Source organism: Sceloporus occidentalis, unplaced genomic scaffold (assembly GCF_023333645.1).
Source record: "Sceloporus occidentalis isolate IW3139 unplaced genomic scaffold, rSceOcc1.0.p SCAF_37, whole genome shotgun sequence".
In the NCBI taxonomy this organism is placed as follows: Eukaryota; Metazoa; Chordata; class Lepidosauria; order Squamata; family Phrynosomatidae; genus Sceloporus; species Sceloporus occidentalis.
The window spans coordinates 7075618-7098085 of record NW_028317017.1 but is presented as its reverse complement, the minus strand read 5'-3'; the positions used below and the strand labels follow the sequence as shown (position 1 = coordinate 7098085).

General features: G+C 37.1%; 1 protein-coding gene across 1 annotated transcript; it reads right to left on the bottom strand.

Moving 5' to 3' along the window:
* Positions 1-2531: 2531 nt before the first annotated feature.
* LOC149297783 (zinc finger protein 280D-like) lies at positions 2532-20153 on the bottom strand. Its single transcript, XM_089488223.1, has 18 exons — positions 20012-20153; positions 19517-19579; positions 18860-19221; positions 16498-16612; positions 15887-16084; positions 15622-15792; positions 15093-15211; positions 13908-14137; positions 11092-11249; positions 10426-10526; positions 10109-10255; positions 9765-9899; positions 9099-9382; positions 8382-8522; positions 7146-7264; positions 4100-4158; positions 3375-3415; positions 2532-3108 (listed from the first exon to the last, which is right to left on the bottom strand). The coding sequence occupies exons 1-18, from the start codon at positions 20151-20153 to the stop codon at positions 2532-2534; spliced, it is 3162 nt and encodes a 1053-aa protein (XP_089344349.1).
* Positions 20154-22468: the final 2315 nt, after the last annotated feature.

Here is a 22468-nt window from a genome sequence, read left to right as displayed (position 1 = left end):
CACCTCTATAACATTGCACCAGAATCACTTTCTGGGTGAGATTGTTTGCGCACATCTGTAACATGGTAGGCTGAGGAAGCAAAAGACCTAGTAATCAGGGTTCACTTCTTAAATTTGTTAATGTCTGTAAAACACATTGTACAATGACATTGAATTTGTTGGCGTTATATAGAGATAACAGTGATAAGTAGAGTGATGCATTCAATTAGAATTGCCTTTTTTAATGTGTTAACGGAAATTAATTTTTTTATATTAAAGTAGGGAATCTGTTGTTGAATCTTAGAAAGTCTAATTTTTAAAGAAAAATAGTTTAAAACTGGATTTATTTCAGTAGTGACACCTATCATAAGGAAGAAATTCTACATAAAATTACAAAGGGTATGCCATTTATTTTTATAAGAGATGGAAAAATATCTGTATGAAAAAACATACTTAATAAAGTGGTATCGGAATATGAAAAGACTATGTTTGTGTTGGTGAACTTAATAAGAAAGAGAAAAATTAACGTTGGAAAAAGAGAGAGACACAGCCATAGCTGCTTGTATTTTTGTGTAAAAGTTCGGGTCCGTAACAGATTCCATACAAAGCCAAGGCACAGTAAACTATCCTGTCGCTCCACAGAATTCGACGGCAGATAAAAACCATTTGGCCCATCTAGTCTGCCTCTTTTTCCTGATGTAAAACTTAAACTGAAATTCGGTCCTCAATATTCTCTTAGACTCAGGATGGCTTTAAGTCTGTCCCATGCATGTTTAAATTCCCTTGCTGTATTTATCACCTCTAATTGGAGGCTGTTCTATTTATCTACCACCATCTCTGTAAAGTACAACTTCCTTACATTACCTCTGACTGTCCACTTTTAGACTTTGTCTAACATTTCTCCTTTGAAATAAACTTGCCTCCTGTACTTTGTTAAATACCTTTTTAAATATGCCTATCACCCCCCACCTCTCCATTCCCCAAGCTATACATATTGAGTTCTCTTAGTACTTCCTAATAAATGATAAAAGGTTTGCAGGATAAAAACTAAGTTGCCCTCCTCCGATCTCTCTCAAACGTGTCATTATTCTCCTGGAGATGGGGTCTCCAGAACTGTACGCGATACTGGAGGTGAGGCCTGGCCAGAGATCTGTCAAGCAGCAGAACCACCTCCTTCTCGCTATACAACCCAGCACCAAAATATGGTTGTTATACGTTTCTTAATTTCTTTGTCGTTAAATACATTTACAATACAATTTTATTAGGAAGCCAACACTGAAATAAAACTGTAAACAGGAAGCCGTAGAAGTGGATGTGCTCAGTAAAGATCGAGAGGCCACGAGGTGAGGTCTACAGAGCCATTAACAGGTTTGTGGCCGTTGTATGACTTTTCTTATGTACGCCTTTTTCTTTGTAATGGAAGTGGCAGAAATAAACAGATATCCGCAAGATATTTTGTTGCAAATATTTACTTAAAAAGTAATATTTACAGAACACATTTAAGTCAACTTTAAAACAATAAAACATTTGAAAAATCAGAAATTAAACAGATCTTGAAAGGACACCACCAGCAGTTTAATGTTCATGGCAATGGTAAGTATTCAAAGCCAACTAAAAAAAAAACCAAAAAAAAACAAACTGTCTGTATGCTAAACATATAGCAAGACCAATAACAGAAAGAAAAAATAGGTTTTAAGCAGATATTTTCAAATATGAAGAAGAGGATATATTCGAAAATGGCACTTACAATGTCCATTCTGCTTTTTAGCTACCTGGTGAATGATTGTAGTGTTTAGTACACTGGAGTTCCCAATACTGGAGAGATTACATTTCCATCTTCACTGATTTGCTTTAGGGTAGTGTATTCTACGTGTAATATTTTCTTTAACATTTGAAAAATAGCTCGACTTTATCTATACTGCAAAAGCTCAATGTTGATCAAACATTTGTTTGCATAGTGTAAAAAAATAACCCACATCAGCAATATGAATACTTACTACATATATATGTATGTATGTACACAGACATGTCTGTAACATATTATTCTCTCACTTTCATTGGGGGTAGGAAACAAAAAAAAAAAATGTAAAAAAAAAATAAAAATTACACCAGTGGAAAAGGTGCATAGACTACTTATGTAGGGAAAAAATACAGGCAAAAAAATTACTTTAAGAGGATGCTATGATCATTCCGCACATCACATAGTAGAAGATGATATGACACACTGTTTACGCTTAACTCTTTTTAAAATAACCACCCTCCATATTTTTGTGGCAAACACCCCCCCCCCCTCTGAACGGAGATCTTTCCAGCTCTAAATCAGGCTAACTGGCTGGTACAGTTTTGATAGAAATACTAATGTAACTATATCCTATATCCAGTCATTAGGCTGAACAAGGCTCGCTTAGGAAGAATTAGCATTTGTTCTCTTTGCTGGAAAGATAGTTTATATCTTTGCTGCCGTTATAGATATATCATATGTTAGCACACGATTCCATTATTTAGTGCATTAAAACGGAATGCCCAAATCGTTCTTGGGTACCATTTGCAGATTACGTTTGTCCACGGTCTTCCACCATTTTATCTGTGCTACTTTCTTTAGTGTCTTCAGCAACTTCACTATTTGAACATGTCTGTGTTCCCTTCTGCAGTATCTCTGTAGCCTCATGCTCTAGAACTTCTGAAGGCGTTAAAGGCTCCAGATGAACACTGCTTTGTTCGCTGATATCAGAGTTAACAGACTCCGGCTCATTTCTTCTCCTTAAAAACTGTTCAAAGCTCACACTGTCATCACCAACAAGGCTTAAATCCTTATAATCCTCCATTTGTTCCAGGCATGGTGTACTATGCCCTGTGTTGTCAGTGACAGGTGCATTTCCTGGGGTTTGACCCAACTTGTCCTCTTTGCAGGCTACTTCATCCTGTCCAGTACTGCACTCATCTTCTTCATCCACATCTATCAATTCTTCTTTTCCAACAGGACTTATTTTATTAGAGTCACTTGCTTGCTCCACAGACATAATCAGTCTGTTTTGTAAGTATCCGCAGTTTTTATTTTTCTTGGCCCCATTATTCCCACTAGTATTGCTTGATGTCTTTATTTTCTCAGTTGATCTATTTTCCTCTATACTAAGATGGAAAAAGGAAGAATAAATAAGTAATAAAAGATGCAAAATATTCTCAGAAAAAAAAACAGAGCAAGTCTGACCTGGACTGGCCATAGTGCACACAACTTGGATGCTTATTTTTCCACTCCACAAAGCATGTCAAGACTTCTATGAAATAGTACATATGTTTAAAAAAAATCTAAAAAGCTATGAGCCAAGCAACTACTGACAGCAAACAAATCGGCAACATAATAAAGTTAGAAAAAAAACAAACTATATTGAATTTACCTTTTACTTGTTATTTTGGAATCACATGTTCCAGATTTGTTCTGTAAGAAACACAATTCCAATCAAAAAAACAAATGTAAGTTTTGTGAGGTTCTTCTAATTTAGACAAATTATTAGTTGAACTCTTTAGTGTACTAAGCAAATAAACCGATCTGTCATTTTCTGTCCTCTGAAGGTTTAATCAGATAAAACACAGAGTATTTCTGTTTACATGGCAATAGCCTATCAGTGCCTGCTTTTGTGTGAAATGACATGTACACCAGGCAGAACATACAAATGAGACAATTTGTCACAAGATTAAATAATTATTTGTGGGGAAGGATGGAACATTCATCAGTAGTAGATATTAGGTTTCTAATGCTGAGTTTAGCAGAATAGGTGGAACAGCACCTTTAACAATTCAGTCCTATGGGGGCAGTAAAGCTGATCTAGAAATGAGGCGATGAAATGCATTTTTCCCCCATAAACACCTAAAGATATCGACATATTGGAGAGAGTTCAGGGGAGGGATAATAAAATGGTGAATGGTTTGCAGGATAAAATTATCAGGAAAGGCTATGGAGCCCAAAATCCATTGCTTATGAGGAAAGAAGAGAGAGGGGAGATGTGACAGAAACATTTAATTACTTAAAGAGATTTAACAAAGTACAGGAGGGAAGATTATTCAGAGGAGACATTCAGCTAGAACAAGAGGCCACAGTCTAAAACTGGAGGGTCAATTTTACTTTAACTAAGAGGGTAGTAGATAAATGGATCCACTTCCAATCACTAGCAGAAGAATGATCTGAAGAAAAAGAGTATCTAATGTTGTACAAAGATATTTCCACAATTCACTGGGCATGCCTTACCTGACATTTTTGCATTTGGCCTATTGACGATTCATATCTTGACCTACAGGGAAACATAACTTAGTACAAAGACTCGCTTTCTAAACAGAAAGGAACGTTATAGTACAACAGAGCAGAAGTACAACAAAATACCACAAAAAAAATGCATCCACGTGTTAAAAGGGAAGTCCAAGTTTATTCACTGGTACTGTTTTACAAACCCTGTTATAACAATTTTACTATAGATTGTAAGCTCTTGAGCAGGGCCCTTCTCACCTGTTGTCTCTGTAAATCAATTTGTTATGTTACATACTGCAGGATATGTTATATCCTGTCCACCCGTTGTACAGCGCTACAGAATTTGATGGCGCCATTTAAAACAAATAATAATAATACTATATACACTGTACCAAACACTATACTTAAAGAAAAGATATATGTTTTTGGGACTTCCCCTTTAAAACACAAATTTTTACAATGCAAACTTAAACTCAGGGTAACAATTTGATTCCTGCAATGATGAAACTAATGACACTGAGCAACTGAAAACAAGGAATTGGTATTAGTTGACTGATCAAAAGTCACTCAGGACAAAGCTCAAAAGATTTAGATGTAATGTAGGGAGGTTTTACTTTAATTAGCGGGTGGTAGATAAATAGAACAGCCTTAGTAGATGCTAATACGGTGAGGGTTTTTAAACATGCATGCCAGGCAAACTTGGCCCCTAAACTTTTGCTGACAGTCAGCTTTAATACTGTTTATATTGATATAATATTAAACCCATGCTTGGCTCCTAAATACAAATGAAGCTAGCATCTCAAAGTTTCTGACCTTGCTTTTAAATTGTCTGCATGCATTCTATGTACAAACAAAATCTGCAATTTTCTAACTAGAAAAAAAGAGGTCTAGAGGTGAATATGCAAAGCCGGAAACTGCTCACTCACCTGAGAATAAGAAAATCAACCAGATCAATAAATTAATTCTATATAAGTGAAAGCCTATAAGTAAAGCTCTTAAGCTTTAGTGATATCTTCCATGGACCGCATTACCTTATACATATTTTACACACATACACATTGTTGAAACGACTCCTTTATTTACCAGATTTTCATTCAATAGTCAGTAAATTATTTAAATACATGGACATTCTCCATTAATTACTTGGTTTATCTCCATATCACCAAGATTGATTTTCTCCATTTTAGTTAGGGAAACATTGCTGAGAGATAACAATAGTGCCCAAATTCTGCCATTGTTGTAAAGTCATCAGGTTTAGAATTCATCCAATCTTCTTTTTCAATGTGCTGAGGTTTGTTGTTACTATCTACTACACCTGACTTAGGATGTTATTAATCACAAAATAAATGATTCATGAAAATATGCTCTTTCAGGGCAATTAGCTTACTGGGTCAATATGCTTTGCTGGGCTTTGGAAAATCTCCCCCCTCCCCCCCCAAAATGTACTTAAACATATTTAAAGTGTGGTGCTATAACTAGAAGAATCCTCTTGGTACATTTTTTTAACACTCCTTTGTTTTGGTTTTTTATTTCTCCCTGAGACAGTAGGAAACAAGAATGGCCCTAAGTTACAGTTGCCACACTCATCACAAGAAAAGCCCCCAGGTAATCAGGCAGGCTCACTCCCTTTTGGGCAATTCACCTGTGCATACTTAACTCCAGATGATAACAGACATAATCGAGTCAATACCAGCAGTCAATGCCAGTTAATCCCTGCTGGTGCATGGGAGATCAGACTGATAAAGCGGCAGCCTGGCCTCCTCTCTGCTAGTAAATCAAATTTTTATCACCATTTTTCACAGGAATACACAGAATAATAGGAGAGAGAAAAGAAAAGAGGACGGTGTTTACAAGACTTGATGCAGAATACTTGCAGTGGCCTAAAAAGAGAGATTGAATGTGACAGCGCTAAAAGTACTTTGTCATTCAGGGGATTTAGATGCCCAGACCTCTGTTCAGGACTTATTTTCCCCAGTGATGCCATTGTTAAGATTTGAAGGCGTTGGTAGGGGACTTTTTATAGTGTTTTTTAATTTTCATGGAAAATGATGGATTCAATTGATGAATAGAGTTTTTAAAAAGGAAGCCGTACTTGCCCTGAAAAAGTTATTATTTGTGTGGGTACACTAAATGAAAAAGAGGGGAATTACAGGACATAGCACTCTCAACATTCCTCCTGTTGTCCACAACAGCAGAAGGACTGTCCTCTGTCCCAGACCAGCCACCCTAAGCTAAAACATCACTGCATACAGATAGTAACATAGTAACATGAAACGAACATATGTTCTTGTTTATTACTTAGTTCGCACAGCTCATGTATGGAAGCACCGATTCCACTCACTTGTCACCAGTAGAACAGATAAAGCAACTAAGTGAACTTTTCAACTCACTAGAATTTGGGCTAGAAGGGATTAAAACCGTTAACCAATGCTGAGGAATTTCTCAGCTTTACAAAATGTTTATAGCGTTTAATAAAATTCCTTGTCCTAAAGTTATGTTCTTCCCATCCCAAATGCAGCCTAAACCAAGAAACCAGGGTAGGGATAACATAATGGCAGTTATGGTGCAAAGGATTTGCTTTGTAAACAGAAACAAATAAAAGTGTTGTTTGAGAAACAAACATGGGAAACATATAATACAAATTAAGCACTAACCTACACACTACTAGTTATCAAGTGATTAGAAGCCAATTAACTTCGGAGAACGGTTAAGGGCAGTAAATAAAAAGCTAAACTTACTTAGATATGTCTCCTTCAAGAGTTGAGGAAAATATGGAAACTGAGATCAAAAGAAAAAAAATAAATGAATTTACTTTAAAAAAAACAAAAAAAAAAAACAACAATGTGTACACAATATACAATGGCAAAATTAACAATGATAGATGAAAAAAAAATGCTATGTAAACACAAGGCAGCTCTGTTCTTACCAGACTCCATAATGACTTGACATGAATGAGTGGGACTATCACCCAAATGTTTGGCCATGTCATCTAAACCAGAAACATCAGTCAGGAAATCACAGTTGAGGCACACCAGGGTAGTACGCCTAGTAAAATATCAACAGAGATATTTGTTAGACTGTGCACTTCAGAAACCAGAAGTCAAAACGCCTGAAATCAAATTGGCACAGGCGAACTGTAAATATCGATTGGTAATGAATATACATAGCATTCTTTAAACAAAAATAAAAATAAATAAATCACATTTTATATCTAGTGTAAAAGTATATTACATATTACTTACGAATTATGGTGATTAGCAAATAAGCTATTTGTAGCAAATACCAAACAATAAAATCCTACTACTAATAATATTACTAACAACACAAATTCAGGTACAGGTTATAATTTTCCATTCAAGTAAATACGTGCAGACCTCTGCAGTATAACTGGATCATTTTCGGCTGAGATCTTTGAGATGCATTGAACTCAGGCCCTATTGTGAAGTGGTACATGGGCTGCTGCACTAGGACAGAACACACCACTGATTAAGGTACTGCAGACTCCAACACAAAATATATTACCTTCTGTCCTTCTGCGCCTTTTTAGAAGTCTTATACCGTTTATGACCATTTCTACCATGAAAGCTGGAAAACAAAATCCATATTGTTATGCTGGAGCAGTCTAGGATCCTTATGATATTAAAAGAAGCCAACAACTGAGACTGCAGCAGTTTGGAGAAAATACCAGGGGAATGAACAAGAGTGATCTTGTGCAAAGCTGCTTGTGCAGTTTGAAACGATGTCTTAGCACTACAGTAGCCAATGGAATGTTCTGATTAGCAAGAACTTGCCCATGGTTCCCGTGAACTGTGCAAGGCACTGGTGTAACAGGTCTTCTTTCAGCGCTCTAACAGTAAGGAACTCGTACGAGATAAAATTGCACATATAGATCCAAGTGGCCACGAGTATCTGCAAACACAAACTGAGTGAAGCAACCATGTGTGTGCGCAGACAGAGCTGGATGGACGGAGAAGCATCTAAGTAACAGCAAACATTCTGGCTGCTATTTCAAAATTCCAGGTGCAACTTGATCAAAAGAAACCTATACAACCCTTTCCCCCTCCAAGTCTAGCAGCACTGCTACTAGCGTTCATAACGAGGGGCGACTGGTATTATTTCGATCTGCTTTGAAAAAAAAGAAAGGAAAGAAGGGTTTACTCACCTTACCACGTGATTCGCGTAGGCTTTAGTACAGCTTGTGCTGAACTTGCATTTACTGCAGTGTACATATGCATGGAAATGACTTTCAAAGTCTCTCACCGCCTGCTGGCATTCAACACACTTATGGAGTCCAGAGACTGAACTAATGGGAAAATACACATTAGCTGCATGTTAGCGGTGGTATGTACTACCTTGCCCCAGTGTTAAAACATTTTTTATATGTTATTAATATTGGTTTCCCTCTGACTGGGAAAATGTAACATTTGTTTCACAGGTAACCTTTGGATTAATGACAAGAACAATTACAATGTAATGACAAAAGCATATACAGACATGCAAATAAGCTTTATTTTAGATACGATTCAAGATTACATTGTTGCAGAGTCAAAAATGGATTTTAATTCACCAAAAAGGGGGCAAGCGGGAAAAAAAAGCCTGAAAAAGAACCTGGCTCACCCACCTGGGTTCACTGACCAGATACCAAGGACCTTGCAAGTACCCTTCTGGACCCAAAAACAGTGGAGAAATTTAGCAGCCCTGTACCCAGAAATGGGCTCAATCATGAGCCACTGACACAGCGAACATATACCCAGGATTTCACAAGTATCCTTCTGGACCCAAAAATAGTGCAGGATACATCTAGAAGGTCTGAGCCATGAAATCAAGCAACCACCACCACCTTGCCTAGTTCTAGACACTGATGTATAAGAGATCTTACCTTAGTTTTCGCAATGCATTATTGGTTGTTTTGACTCTTTTTGTGGTGGTTTGGGTCACTGATTTCTTTGGAGCAGGTGGTGGTGGCGATGGGGGTGGCTGTGGTTGTGGTTTGGGTTTTGGGTGATGCACAGCTGACTTTGACGCAGAACTCAGAAAGGTTTTAGTGTTGGTAGTTTTGCCTTTAGAAGGTATCTGGATCGGAGAGGTGTTTGGACTTGTGCAAACTGCAGCTGTAGGACAGGGTGTGGAGTTTAGGGATCCAACAGATGCGCGAATTGTAACCTGAATCAAGTAAACATTATAAAGAAAACAAATTATATATATATGTATATATCTCCTACATTAATATTAGTAATTTGAGAAAATTGAATACTTTTTGCCTGAAGTAGTTTCAAAAATCTCTAGGCATATCATTAAACACTGTACAGCTGGCCTCTCTGGTGTGTATTGCAAGTTATTAAGATTCTTCTGCGCCAACGTGCCTTCTTTTCCAAAATTACATTTCTCAGTACTTCTTTCTCTCATCACTTGCAGAAACAGGAAAGGCCTAATAGCAGAGCCAATAAATGCTTTCTAGTTTTGTTAACAACTTGCATACCCGTGAATCAGAACTTTTAATCAGTAATTTCGTAGTACAGAGTCTGACCTTCGTGTATTTATTTACCTTTGTCCCAGGAGGTAGACCCAGTAACTGTTTTGGCTTCTTGAATGTCCTGTGATGCTGTGTTTTATGATCCATTTTTTCTTTGCAACTCAGAAACTGGAGTCTGCACTTAGCACACCTATATACACCTTTATTCTAGATTAAAATAGGAATATAGATCATAAATCACCTATTAACTTGATAAATACAAAACTTTCACAAGAGTTACATATAATTACCATAAAAAAATCTTATTACATTTATCTTAGATACAAACTACAGTTATCATTAATATAAGCTCCTGCTCATGTTTTTGTAGTTAAATTTATGTTCATTATTACCAAACCAAAAGAAAGTTACCGTACCTGATGCTTCATATAATGTTGCATATATGGCGTTGCTGATTTGATAACCTTGAGACAGAACGGGCAGAGCATATTTTTCGTATTTTCATGGGCACTTCTGAAATGCCTGTCCACGTCTATGAAGGTGGAAGACCTGTAACTGCATACCTACCAATAAAACAATTACAATATTTCTTTAATAGGCTGATTGACACATTGACGCAGAAGTATTAAAATACATTTTATAACACAATCACTCCATGTTACTCTCTATTGATGTCCGATAGCACCCAGAGACAAACATAAAACTATACATAACATATGGAGGCTTCATTTACCTGGCACACATAGGGCATTTCTCCAGGCTTGTGATTGTCTTTCATATGCTGCAAAAGGACCTGCTCAGACTCAAAAGATAATTCACATATCTTGCAAATGGCTAGAGGAGGGAATATTAAAAAAAAAAATGTTTTATTCATACGTCTTTACTATCCAGCTCTAATGGATCAAAATTTAAAATAACCAATGATTGTGAACAAAGTGTGTGAAATACTTACTATGGACACATTAGGAAGCAAAAGAGCAATGCATTTGCTTGTATAAAGTCAATAATATATGATAGTCAATAAACCGGGAGTCTGCTAGAGATTCGATTACTACTACTACTACTACTACTACTACTACTACTACTACTACTACTACTACTACTGACGTACTACTGAAGGACCAATCCCAATGAGTTTATTTTCTATAGCAATGTTAATAGCCATGGGTGACAAAACACATGAAAGACTCCTGCAGGACTTTCATTTTTAATTCTTTAAAAAACACATGCTAAAAGTAACATTTAAACTATGATATTACAAACTACCCAAAAACCCAGTATATAGTGGTATCATAGGGCAAAAGAACAGCGAATTATAGAAACCTTAACAAATGCACCATATTCCAGAGCAGATTCAACAACGTGCCCTTAACAGGCCTTATTCATGACATTATCTTACTTGTGGATTCATAAAGTGTATGCGAGGTCTCGATATGGCACTGCAGCTGGAACGGTGTGGGAAACTGTCGATAACAGTGGTGGCAGGTGGTGTGGTTTTCCCAACTTTCACTGCTCTGCTTCTCAAGCTCTAAATGATGCTTCATGTGGTTCATGAACCTACCAGTGATAAAGGAAAACAGGTGCAGAACATGTCAGAAACGTTAAACTTTAATAATCAATAACTATAAAAAAAGTTTAATTTGGTTTTATATAAAAACTAAGTTTAATGGAACTGGGCCGATCAAGCATGCTCTTTTTGGCAGCTGACATAGGGCTGTTTTTCAGGATATCTGTAAACCTTCCAACACTTCTCCACTTGTCTGCCACCCATTGGTGAAGAAATTATTTCCATGCTGCATCTAAGCCTATAACCTATAGTATTTGACACATATGGCTTTAGGCAGTTACACTTTCAGTACTACATCCACATTAGCAGAGTTTTAGTTAGGTTTATTAACATGACATAAATTAGATTTTTCTTTTTTTGGATATACACCATATTTATCGGCGTATAACATATAGGCGTGTTATATGCCGATACGCGCAGTTCGGCACTCAGTGTATCAGAGCAAAGCACTGGTGCTTTGCTCCGGTTCATTACTACACACCAGACTGCGCGGGTGATGACACTAAAGTACCGCGAGCGTTCCGGCATGTAGTAATGAGTCAGAGCAAAGCGCCAGCACTTTGCTCTGACACACCGAGTGCCGGACCACAGAAGAGGCAAGATGACGGTGCGTGTTATACGCCGATAAATACCGTAATTATATTCTTACCAACAGAGTAACAATGATTATGTATTAGATAGAATTATAAAACTTCTACTGGACTCATAGGTTGCATTAAACATACCCACCATACAACATAGCTTCAACACAGCTCAGAACATTAATTGTATTACGATAATAAATTCTTCAAAAGACACTCACTAATTTCAAAAAACTGCACAATAAAACGTGCTTGTAGCTTGCAAATTGTTTATACAGCGATATAGGACGATAAAATGTTTCACTTGCATTAAAAAATTAACCAGCACATTGTTAATCAAAAACGACTTTTTAGGATATAAAAGACTGAATTCAATATAATACATTCAAAACTAAATAGAAAATAGAAAGTTGGCTTAAATGATAGGCAAGGGATATTACCAACAAATAATTATTTTAAAAAAATAACAAAATCAATGCTCCCCCCCCCCCCCCCCTAAGTGCCACTTACTAAGGGAACATTAAAATATTCCACTTGGAATATGGCACTTTTCCATCTTGTGAATGTGTAGCTAAATGGGGAACACACAACAAACAAAATACAAGGCCTTTGTTCTACACAATTCTAAACTTACACGGTTTCTAAAACAATACATACACACAAATCATCAAAGCAATTTTCAAATCACATTTACAAGTCTCCAGCGTTACTTTTTCCCTCAATAAGTGTAATTTGGTTAGGACGAAAACAAACAAAAAAAAAAAACATCAAAGGAAAGACTGCAAAAGACAGAAAAAACTTTTGTACGTCTTAACCATGTACATTAGTTCCCTGCTGTTCTTAAGACACATTGCCTGAGCTTCAACCTGCATCTTTTCTTCTAAGTGTATGTAATAGTGATTTTAATACCCGCAATTACAAGAACCTTTTGTTTTTGTTAATGATATGAGCTGGCGCAAGTCTGTGCAATTCAACTTGCAGACTGTGCCCCTTTGAAGGCACAGGCCATTTTTCAGTTTTACAAGCTGCTTCTTCAGCTTTTCTTCACAAGTTCTTATGAGGAGGAACTTTGACCTTTGCTGCCAGGCAGAGGTTCTTAAACAAAGCGGTCTCCATACCGAAAATGCTTACAATGACCCTTTTGCTGTATTACTTCCAAGATTAGTCAATCAAAAAAACACAAGTCCTTACAACACATACATATCCCACGATTACTCATTTGCTCCCTGACAGAAATTGCTGTGTATATCATTAATCTAAGCGAAAAACCAAAACCATAGTACAGCTGAGTAGGCTTTGCTCTTACACATGCCTAAAATTGATACCATGACCATAATTGTTTAAGGTAAGTTCCAATGTAGATTGACTCAACTGGTATTAATGTCACAAAACTCTCTCCCACATTGACAATTAATACCATGGTTATGGGAGTATGCAAGACACTTGAACATTTCAACCGTTTATTGAGGCCATTTACTGGCAAGAAGGTTGAGTTGGCCATGCAAAATTTCCCACATTAAACAATGCATTATGGAGGGTCAAACCAGCCATTCAAAAAGGTGATGTTCTCTCTGGTTGGTATGTTCTACTCACAATTTTGCCAAAATATACAGATTCAAGCATGAAGTAAAAAAGTAATACAAATCCTCAAATTAAGTGGTTTTGAATAATGAGCAAAGAACATATAGCCCACTAGTTCAATGTTTGTGGGGCATGTTCAAATCATGTACTGGGCCATAGGCTAGGATAGTATAACTGTACGGACATATGCCTTCTTATTTCTTTCATACACTCTGTATTACCATCTGTCCATCATAAAAAGTCTGTTAAACCGGAGAATTGATTACACAAAAAAACCCCCAAAAAATCTTCAGTTCCCATAAGATTATGCTTCATTCAAGAAACACATTGAATTTCTCTCTCTCTCATGGTCAGTCATTTTAATGATTAAAATAAATATTCAAAAAATGGCAAATCTATTAAAATCTAAACCCTGAATATGAGTATTTATACAAGGGACTGCGTTTTTAATATGCTGTATCATGCTATCCAAAAACGCTTACGCACCTTATATTGTTCTTAAGAATTTTATGGCAGCTGAAGCATTTGAATGTTGTGTGAGTCTTCTGCTCTTGCTGTGCCAGTTGTATGTCTCCAGTATGCCTTCCATAATAGAAGTCACTCACAAACATTATGAGCTTCCCTTTATCTGCTTCTTCTGTTTGACCTTGAGAGCTTGTGATTTCTGTGCTTGTTACATCAAGGAAAAAATGATGCATCTTGTCTGGACAACAGTACTAAGGAGGTAAATATAATTAAATGTCATAATGAATTCACTAAAGGCGAATCCATGAAAAATACAAACAATTCAAGAAAATACTGAAATGTTATGAAAGTGAGAAGCCTGGTGGCACTACATTTAGAAGAGTGGCATGTTTTTCATGGGACTCAAATGGATTTTTTTCGCACACATTAAAATTATACAGCACGTAGTTTTCAACAGTTACGATACATGGATAATTAGAGCCACAATGTTTTTAACCCCTTAATAACAAAGCCCGTACATATACGGGCTCAAAATGCATTGTTTTCAATGGGTTTAGGGACCGCCCATTGTCCTTAAGGGGTTAAAAGTCAAGCTACATGCAGAAGAGTCTTAAGTATTGTGACAGTGTAAACCCCAGGGAGATGCTTAGTGTGGCATTTGGGTACAGGTGCTATCCAGATTGTAAATATGGGTCCCTGGGGTGGAGCACTTGGAGAGCAGGGTGGGCCAATGCTCAGTTTCCCCATTTTGTGGAAATTCCATGCCCGGTTTTCCAGGAGGCAAGAAGTCCACAGGATCCGGTCCGGGATTCCTATGGGGCCGGCATCAGGCACAGGTGCTGGGCATTAAAAACCCCTGGAGCATGATACTCAAGGAGACTGTTGGGGGAAGAGGAAGTTCCCTGAGCTCCCAGGGTAAGGAGAGGCCCTGAACAAGAAGACCATCCCTGAGCCAAGTGAGGCAATACCTGCCTGGACATTTTGTGTGCTGTCTGAGGGAGGTTTTCCAGAGCCTGGCATAGCTGGGTCTGGCTGGGAGGTTGAGTTAGTGGGTGATAAGGCTGGTCAGTCTGGACCAGCATAGTTCAGTTAGAGAGGGCTCCAATTGGGAGCTAGGTTTTCTTTTTATGATTTGGTTTTTGGGGTTTAAGCAGGTAAAATAAAGTGCTGTTTTGTTCAAAGCTGCTATAGAAAATAGTCTTTTACCTTCATATGCCTCTTCATAGGTTCCAAAAGGTTGAAATGTATATTGCACTTTGGACATGCTCTTGGGAAAGGTGCACCATTTTTCATTGGAGTCGTTCCTGAAGTAGTAGTACTTATAACTGTCAAAAATAGGTGTGCATTCCATTAAAGGGGCCAAATATAGCACAAAAGTTTATTTATACCGTGTATTCACATGTCTAGTTCCCCATTACAGATATTTATATTAATATCAATTATTTCAAGTGTAATTTTAATGTCTCTGTAAATAGTTACACATTCACGTCAGAGCAATAGGTTATTAGTGAAACCGTAAAGTTCCATTTACAAAAAGATAGTTGTATCAGGAGATTTACTGCCATCGATAATGACCTAATATCACAATAGTGTCTTGACATATATGTCCAAATAAAATCGCACTAAACATCAGACGGAACCTAAAGTAGCATTTGCATGTGCAGGGAGTTAGCTCTGAGAAACAATTTTTCAGCGCAAAAAAAAAAAAAGGAAATTTTTTCCCAGTTTAAATTACCTTTTACGGGTGAAACTTGTGATGGGGTTGTTTTAAGAGATGATGTTGCAGCAGCAGTACGATTTTCAGGACCATTTTCACTAGTTTTTGGCTTTTTCGGTGAAATGCTGGTAACCTCAACAGGGGATGGACGTTTCTCAATCAGTGCCCCATCGTTCCATATTGAACTTGCTTAAGGGAAAATAATGAAAATAATATGTACTGATTTTTATCTAGAATACTACAAAAAAGTGTTTGAGGGTGCAGGGAGAGACTGTTACTGTACCTGAAGGGCTTTGCCCGTGGGTTGCTTGCTGGGTTTTCTGTGAATTGAGTAAAGGCTGATGTACTTGGCCTAAACTGAGACTGTTTTGGGCTGGAGCAGTAGGCCTATATATGGCTGCTAGAGCTGTCCTTGCTGGTGCCGAAAGCGGACGGATTTGGGCAAGAGGTTGAAGTGGTCGAGCCTGTGGGGCATTACTGCCTGCAAAGTAAACCAAAATACCACAGGTTTTCATTTTTTTTTTTTAAAAGCAAGCAAACTACTACAGAGACACTAATGTCAAACAACACAGGGCTAAAAGCTTCTTTGTATGATGGTTTTCTGTGCTTACACATTCAAACTCTTCAGAAAGAGTAAGGAGGAGAAGGCAGCCATTAAAGCAAATATATATTTTATAACACTTGTTTTAATGCTAATTGAGTTACCAATAAAAATCATTGGTAAAACATAAAATAACAACTAAATGGAGAGAAAAATATGGCACAAATTATCCCCTGCCCCCATATAATCCCTTCAACAAAGAGATGTCCAGGCTAAAAACTCAAGAAGTAAATAAAATTGATTTAGAAATAAAACATGGTGCATTGCTGAAAGATTGTTACATTTTCACAAACCTGTTGTTGTGAGAGTTTGCACACCCTGGTATTGAGCTATAGTGCTGTTTGGCAAACCATACATTACATTTGGGGAATTATTTGAAGAAACTTGGGGGGAGTTCACAATATAACCCTGTAAAAAAAATGTAAAAACAAATTAAAAATTTGGCAATTTAGGCTTGTGTAAGCCACAAAACAAACAAAATGCACTCAACATGCACCCATCAGGCTTAATTCAATAGACCTATTAAGTTTATTTTCTTCCCAAACCTAACCATGTAACACACTGCCCATGAAAATTCATAATTTCCTAAGGAAGGGATGCTGAACAAATATATTTGACTTTTATTGTATTTCTCTATGTCATCTACATTTGACAGGGGTGTAGACACAAAATTAAGGGAGAGGATATGATAAAAAAAATAAAATATATAAATTAGCATTGTAAATATGTAAAAATGAAGATGGGAACCTCCTCTACATATTTATGAATAGCAGTACATGATAATATCCACACAGGAAGCCTTATTTACTCAATGCTCTCACCCGTCCACTCCTACACCCATTCTTTTCAGCTGCACATAGAGGAGATGCTGACTGATATCTCACAGTGAAAATACATGCATAATTTATATATATATATATATATATATATATATATATATATATATATATATATATATATACCCAAAGTTCTGCGCACTGACCCAAAGCTTAGCATAGGCCTAGCTCTGGTTTTTGTGAATTTGGCTTTTACAATCATGCCATGAGCCATAGCACAAGGCCAAGTAGCGTTCACAAGACTAATGGTGATCTAAAACATGCACACCTTCCTCAAAACAATGTAGGATAATACATGTATTCAGAAAATGCTGTAGAGACCCTACACTGGGAATCAGCAGATATTGGTGAACAGGAACGGTGTGAGATGCCTCCAAAAACCTCTGCCAAGGACCAAAGAGATGGCAGGCTGCTTAATAATAACAAAACTTGGCACTAGGGAACAAAGTATGGATCGCGAGCCAGCTGATTTTTTGATGTCGCTTTCATATACTAGGAACAAAGCAGGCATGATGGACAGCAATATGCAAGTTTTCAGTACTAGTCAGATTTGAAAAAAGCATATTTGACAAAATAAGCATTCGTAATTTAATAACCACAGAACGTTTATATTATAAGGTAAATGGCAGCATGTTAGCAAAGCAGTCATACAACAAATACAAAAATATTGCTTATAATACATTTGAGAATTTATAAACAAAACTTGCATTTTCACAAATATAAAGTAGCATATTTAAATTTAACAAAGTTCATAACTAAAACCACATATATAGAACCAAAAAAAATGATAATAAATATACTATAAATTAAATAATGCCACACAAGCAGAGTATTTGGCATGTTAATGACCAAAACATGCACTGAAACAGCAAACTAGTGAGCATGTATCTTACTACAGCATTCTCTGCTGTCTTGAGAATATAAGGTTTGTCGTCACAGCACAGCAACATGTTCTTTAACCAAACATGGATCATATGTAGAAAGTACCGTAATTCTGTCACCGTCACAAGGAGCATTTAGCTCACTACTATGGTGATTGCTCCTAAATTAACTTTGTCCAGAACTTATTTTTCTAAAAAATGGACCATTGTGCTTTATCTCTGCATCTTTCGGCAAGTATCAAAAGAAGGAAATGGTATAGGGACGCTCCAGCCATCATATAAACTTTAATTCATACGATAGTTAAGTGATCCCTTTAAATGTACATGGCATCCCGCTTGCAAATGCATGCTCCTATTCCTGCCCCCACCTAGTTGTGATATAATAACCACCAGTCATCTCCAGTGCTGGCTCAGCAAACATTGCTGGGGGTTTATTGAGACCCCCATGTGCATGCACAGAGCGCTAAAAACATCACTTGTTTTAGAGGTTCGGTTAGAGGTATGACCTTACTAAGAATATTTAAGAAAACGAAGAAAACTTTGTGACATATTGATTTCAATATACATAACAAAGACATCTAGAGAAGAAATAATTATTTTATTTACAAAGTGTGACTTACACATTTTTTTATATGTAAAATATATAAAAAAAAGCATGATACGTCTGCGGTTGTTTCGCAGAAGCATAATGTTTAACAAATTTTGCCTCAGGTCTTGTTTCGGCATGAACAGACTACTTTGAAGCTTATTCTCAATCTCTCACCAACAGTAAAGAAATGAATAGAACATTCTGATCGTATCCTTGTCAGTTTTATGGCAAAACAAGAAAAAAAAACATAGAATTACAAGGTTCCCAAGAACAGAATAAACAAATTGTTCAGTCGAGAACTATGGACTTCAATGAAAGGCGAGACACGGGGTGGGGGGGCCTTACTTACCTGATTTAATAACACCGGCTGTGCTGTTATCGTGGCAACTGGTCGCAAGGCTGGCTGTGCCACTGCAGGAAAGGTAACAGTTCTAGATACTGGCTGAGAGTTGGAAGCAACGGTAATAGGTCGGCAAGCAGGCTGCAGTATTGCTGGATTTGCCCTTGGTGGTTGATGAGCTGGTAGACATCCAGTAAGAGGTCTCCGTATTGGCTCAGGTGAGCAAACAGGCCTAAGCAGTGGCTGGACTACGGGAGATATGGTTGGCGGTCTGGTTACTGGCTGGTAGATTGATGTAACTGGCTGAGTACCAGTATTTGCCACAGGGGTCCTGAAGTGGTTACCAGGCGATGGAAATGAAGCTGCAGTACCTGTATTTATATGAAATGAACGAAGTTTATAAATCAATTTTTTTGTTGATCTTAACCAGACTTCTGGGTTACAACTCCATCTGCTACACAGATATCTCATAAACAGTGTCCAGAGATGGATATAAATTATAGAGCAATGGAGGGCTAGGTGATATACAGATGTAGTTTGACTAAATGCTGAATATTTATACTAAGATAATGTAAAGCATTAACAGTATGTATCTGCTGGGTGTGTATGGATTGCTTGTTTTACTGTATGGATAAACATTTTTATCTAATAAAAAAAGAATATTACCTCTTATAGGCGTTCCATTCTCAATACGTGGAAATGAACCTTGTGGTGGTCCAGTTTTATTATCTGTTTAAATGATGAATACAATTAGAGGAAAGGGATCAGAAAAAACTAAAGTACGCATTTTTAAATCATGTAAAACCTATGCCATTTGTAATGTTTAATGTTGTCGTCTGGAAATGGCAAATAACCTATCATAATTCAAGTGGGTATAGAATTAACGGCCGATTAAATGGAACACCACTTTCAGTATACAAGGAGGGGTTCCTCTTCCTTGGCTTACTAAAATGAATAAATAGTTAAGGATTGAGAACATAATACAGAGAAGGAAATCTGTAAATTGGATTTTAATGTCCTGTAATACGCGAGCTGAGGTTTAGCTTGCTCTAAAGCCTTTTAGCAATTCTTGACAATAACCATATTGTATTTTTAAGGAAATAAAAAGGTAGACCCAAGTAATTTTCTTCACATGCCAAGTTCCAATGAAGAACCTCTTACTTGTGTTGGTCTGTTTAGAGCCGCTAATCTCGCGAACAAAAATTGGCTCGTCGTCGTCATCATCATCATCCTCAACTTCTTTTATTCTTTGCTGCCACGGTTCCAGTTCTTCTTCCTCACACTCCATTAATAGTTCAGCCATTTCACACTACATAGAATAGACAGAATTGATGCAATGATGTTTTATTTCTGAACATGTCCTAAGAATATTGTTTGATTATTCAAAAAAAAAATCAACATAATTACAAATATACGTTTCATCAGTGTAAGAAAATAGTATAGATATTCCTCAGCAACCTTTTTTGTTGTGAAACATACTAAAAATTATATCTCTGTTGTGCCGCACACCAACATTGCATGATAATTTAACTCCCTGATATCATGTATATTGTGCGATGCTGTAAATCACCAATATTTTATTTATACACAAAACATTTGGTCTTTATTTCAGGGTACCATTATATTTATATTAAAAGCATTTAATGGTGGGTAGGGGTCCGTGATCGGGTAGAGTTAGCACAATATGACAGCTTTGCTACTATTTGACTCTAAGGCAGAGGAGTCCCTCGCAAACCTAGAATCTGACATACTTGAAGCCAAAGGCATTAGGATTTTTTTATTGTTCATTCAACTCGCAGGTGATGCAAAGCCAGCAAGCCTGTCCTAAATTAAATCCCTATTGATTTTGACAAGAGCCCAGGAGTTAAAGATGAACTGCCTCCGCGTCACAGCTTTCCTATAACCAAACACATTATGCTACGTCTCATGCTTTTTGGTGGCAATCCACATAAATGATTAGAGATATTTTGTATGAGAGAATATAAAACACATACATATACTGCGTTAATATATATGACTATACATATAGCCATCTCCGTGAACAACATTTAGTGAAATTTAGTTATGAGGAGAAATTGGTGTGTTTTATATGATCACATAGCGATGCATTATCTACTCAAGTGCATAAACAAAAGTACGGGTTACAAAAACAAAGGTTTAACCAGGAGTACCACTAGATTTAAGAACATCTTGATTATCCAACCAACTTCCTTGTCCTCTCCCCAATCTTCACCGAACCAATAATAATCAGCTGGCAAGCAAAAAAGGGAAAAAGTGACTGCAGGCTGGCAGCTGATCTATTGAAAAAAAACAGCTTTTAAAATTGGTCTGATCGTTTTTTGCTTTTTTTAACACGCAGGGATTAGATACCGCAATTTATTAGGCGATCCTTTGACAGAAAGGATCAAATAGTGCAGAGCGGACACAATCAGACACCAGCCCTGAAGTAAACAGCATGGAAAGGGCATAAACGAAAGTAAGGTAAGGGGCGTGCGGGGTTCCTCTTAGTTTCTTAAGAGAAGGAGGGTGCAAATTTTACTTTTCAGACAAGTTAAGATTGGTTTAATAATTTTCTCAAGAGCAAAAACATTTTTACTGTTACCTTAAACTAGGCATCTGTGAACAGATTAACTCTTATCCTGAACAAAAATATATAGGTTTCCCTAGGTAAAGCATAAGCTATTTATAAGGCTATCACCTAAAAAGATTAGCGATCCCTCATCTGAGCTCCCAGTGGGAAGAAGTGTGTTCTGGTCCTCCGCGCACAATAATTTACGTTTCTATGACAACAGCCTATCAGTGTCTATCAGTATCAAAAGATAATAAGAGGAACCCCTGAAAAATAGGAATGCCGCAGTGCTGCTGCTACATGGTGCAATGTGGCCACTGATTGGCTGCTTGAAGTAGATCAGTGACAGTGCTTTAAACACATGCAAAACCTGGTGGTGAGGATATCACATGTTTGTCTAAACACATCTCCTACAAGGTATTTAGCTGCGGGTGTTAAAAGAAGCAAATGCATGTGGCGCAGATTCCGCAGAATCCCCCCTGCATTTGCAAAATGGATGACAAAAAGGGACCATACAGCCATCATATGCAAAAACTCCTTTATTTGTATTATAACTATGAGCATGACTTCAAAGGCAGTCATTTCTGTTCAACAAGTGCTCACACATTTGTTACAGCTGTATAGTGACATTGTGTGTGCGCAGTTCATTCTACTAGACAAACACGCCAACTTCTACCTTGTGGTAAACAATAGAATGACTCAGTCTGAATCAGTGGCCGCTGCCAAACAGTGTGGTGGTTGGGATTGAAATGGAAAGTGGGTTTAGTTTGAGAAGGTGGTACTTTCTTCTTATAATTATTTTGAGATCTGTTACATTTAAAATGATTTTTTTTCGCCCAATAGAGTTATTTTTATAATAAGACGATGCTACATTACGCAAGTTTGAAAATACAATGCGACTACCTTTTGAAACAAAACCATCTATAGCAATGTATTCAAAGGTATTTCATAGCCAACTGGACAAAGGTGTTGATGTAGAGTAATAATTTAACCTTAAATTGTAGCGTGTAAGTCATCCAGTTGGGAAATAAGAAGGCATCATCCCGGTA

Excerpts from the sequence above, each read along its gene's own strand:
- LOC149297783 (XM_089488223.1), bottom strand. The coding sequence starts at position 20,153 with ATGGCTGAACTATTAATGGAGTGTGAGGAAGAAGAACTGGAACCGTGG. Across the intron at positions 15,793-15,886 it reads CCACGGGCAAAGCCCTTCAG|CAAGTTCAATATGGAACGAT; the intron begins GTACAGTAACAG and ends TTTTCCCTTAAG. Across the intron at positions 10,527-11,091 it reads TACACTTTATGAATCCACAA|CCATTTGCAAGATATGTGAA; the intron begins GTAAGATAATGT and ends TCCCTCCTCTAG.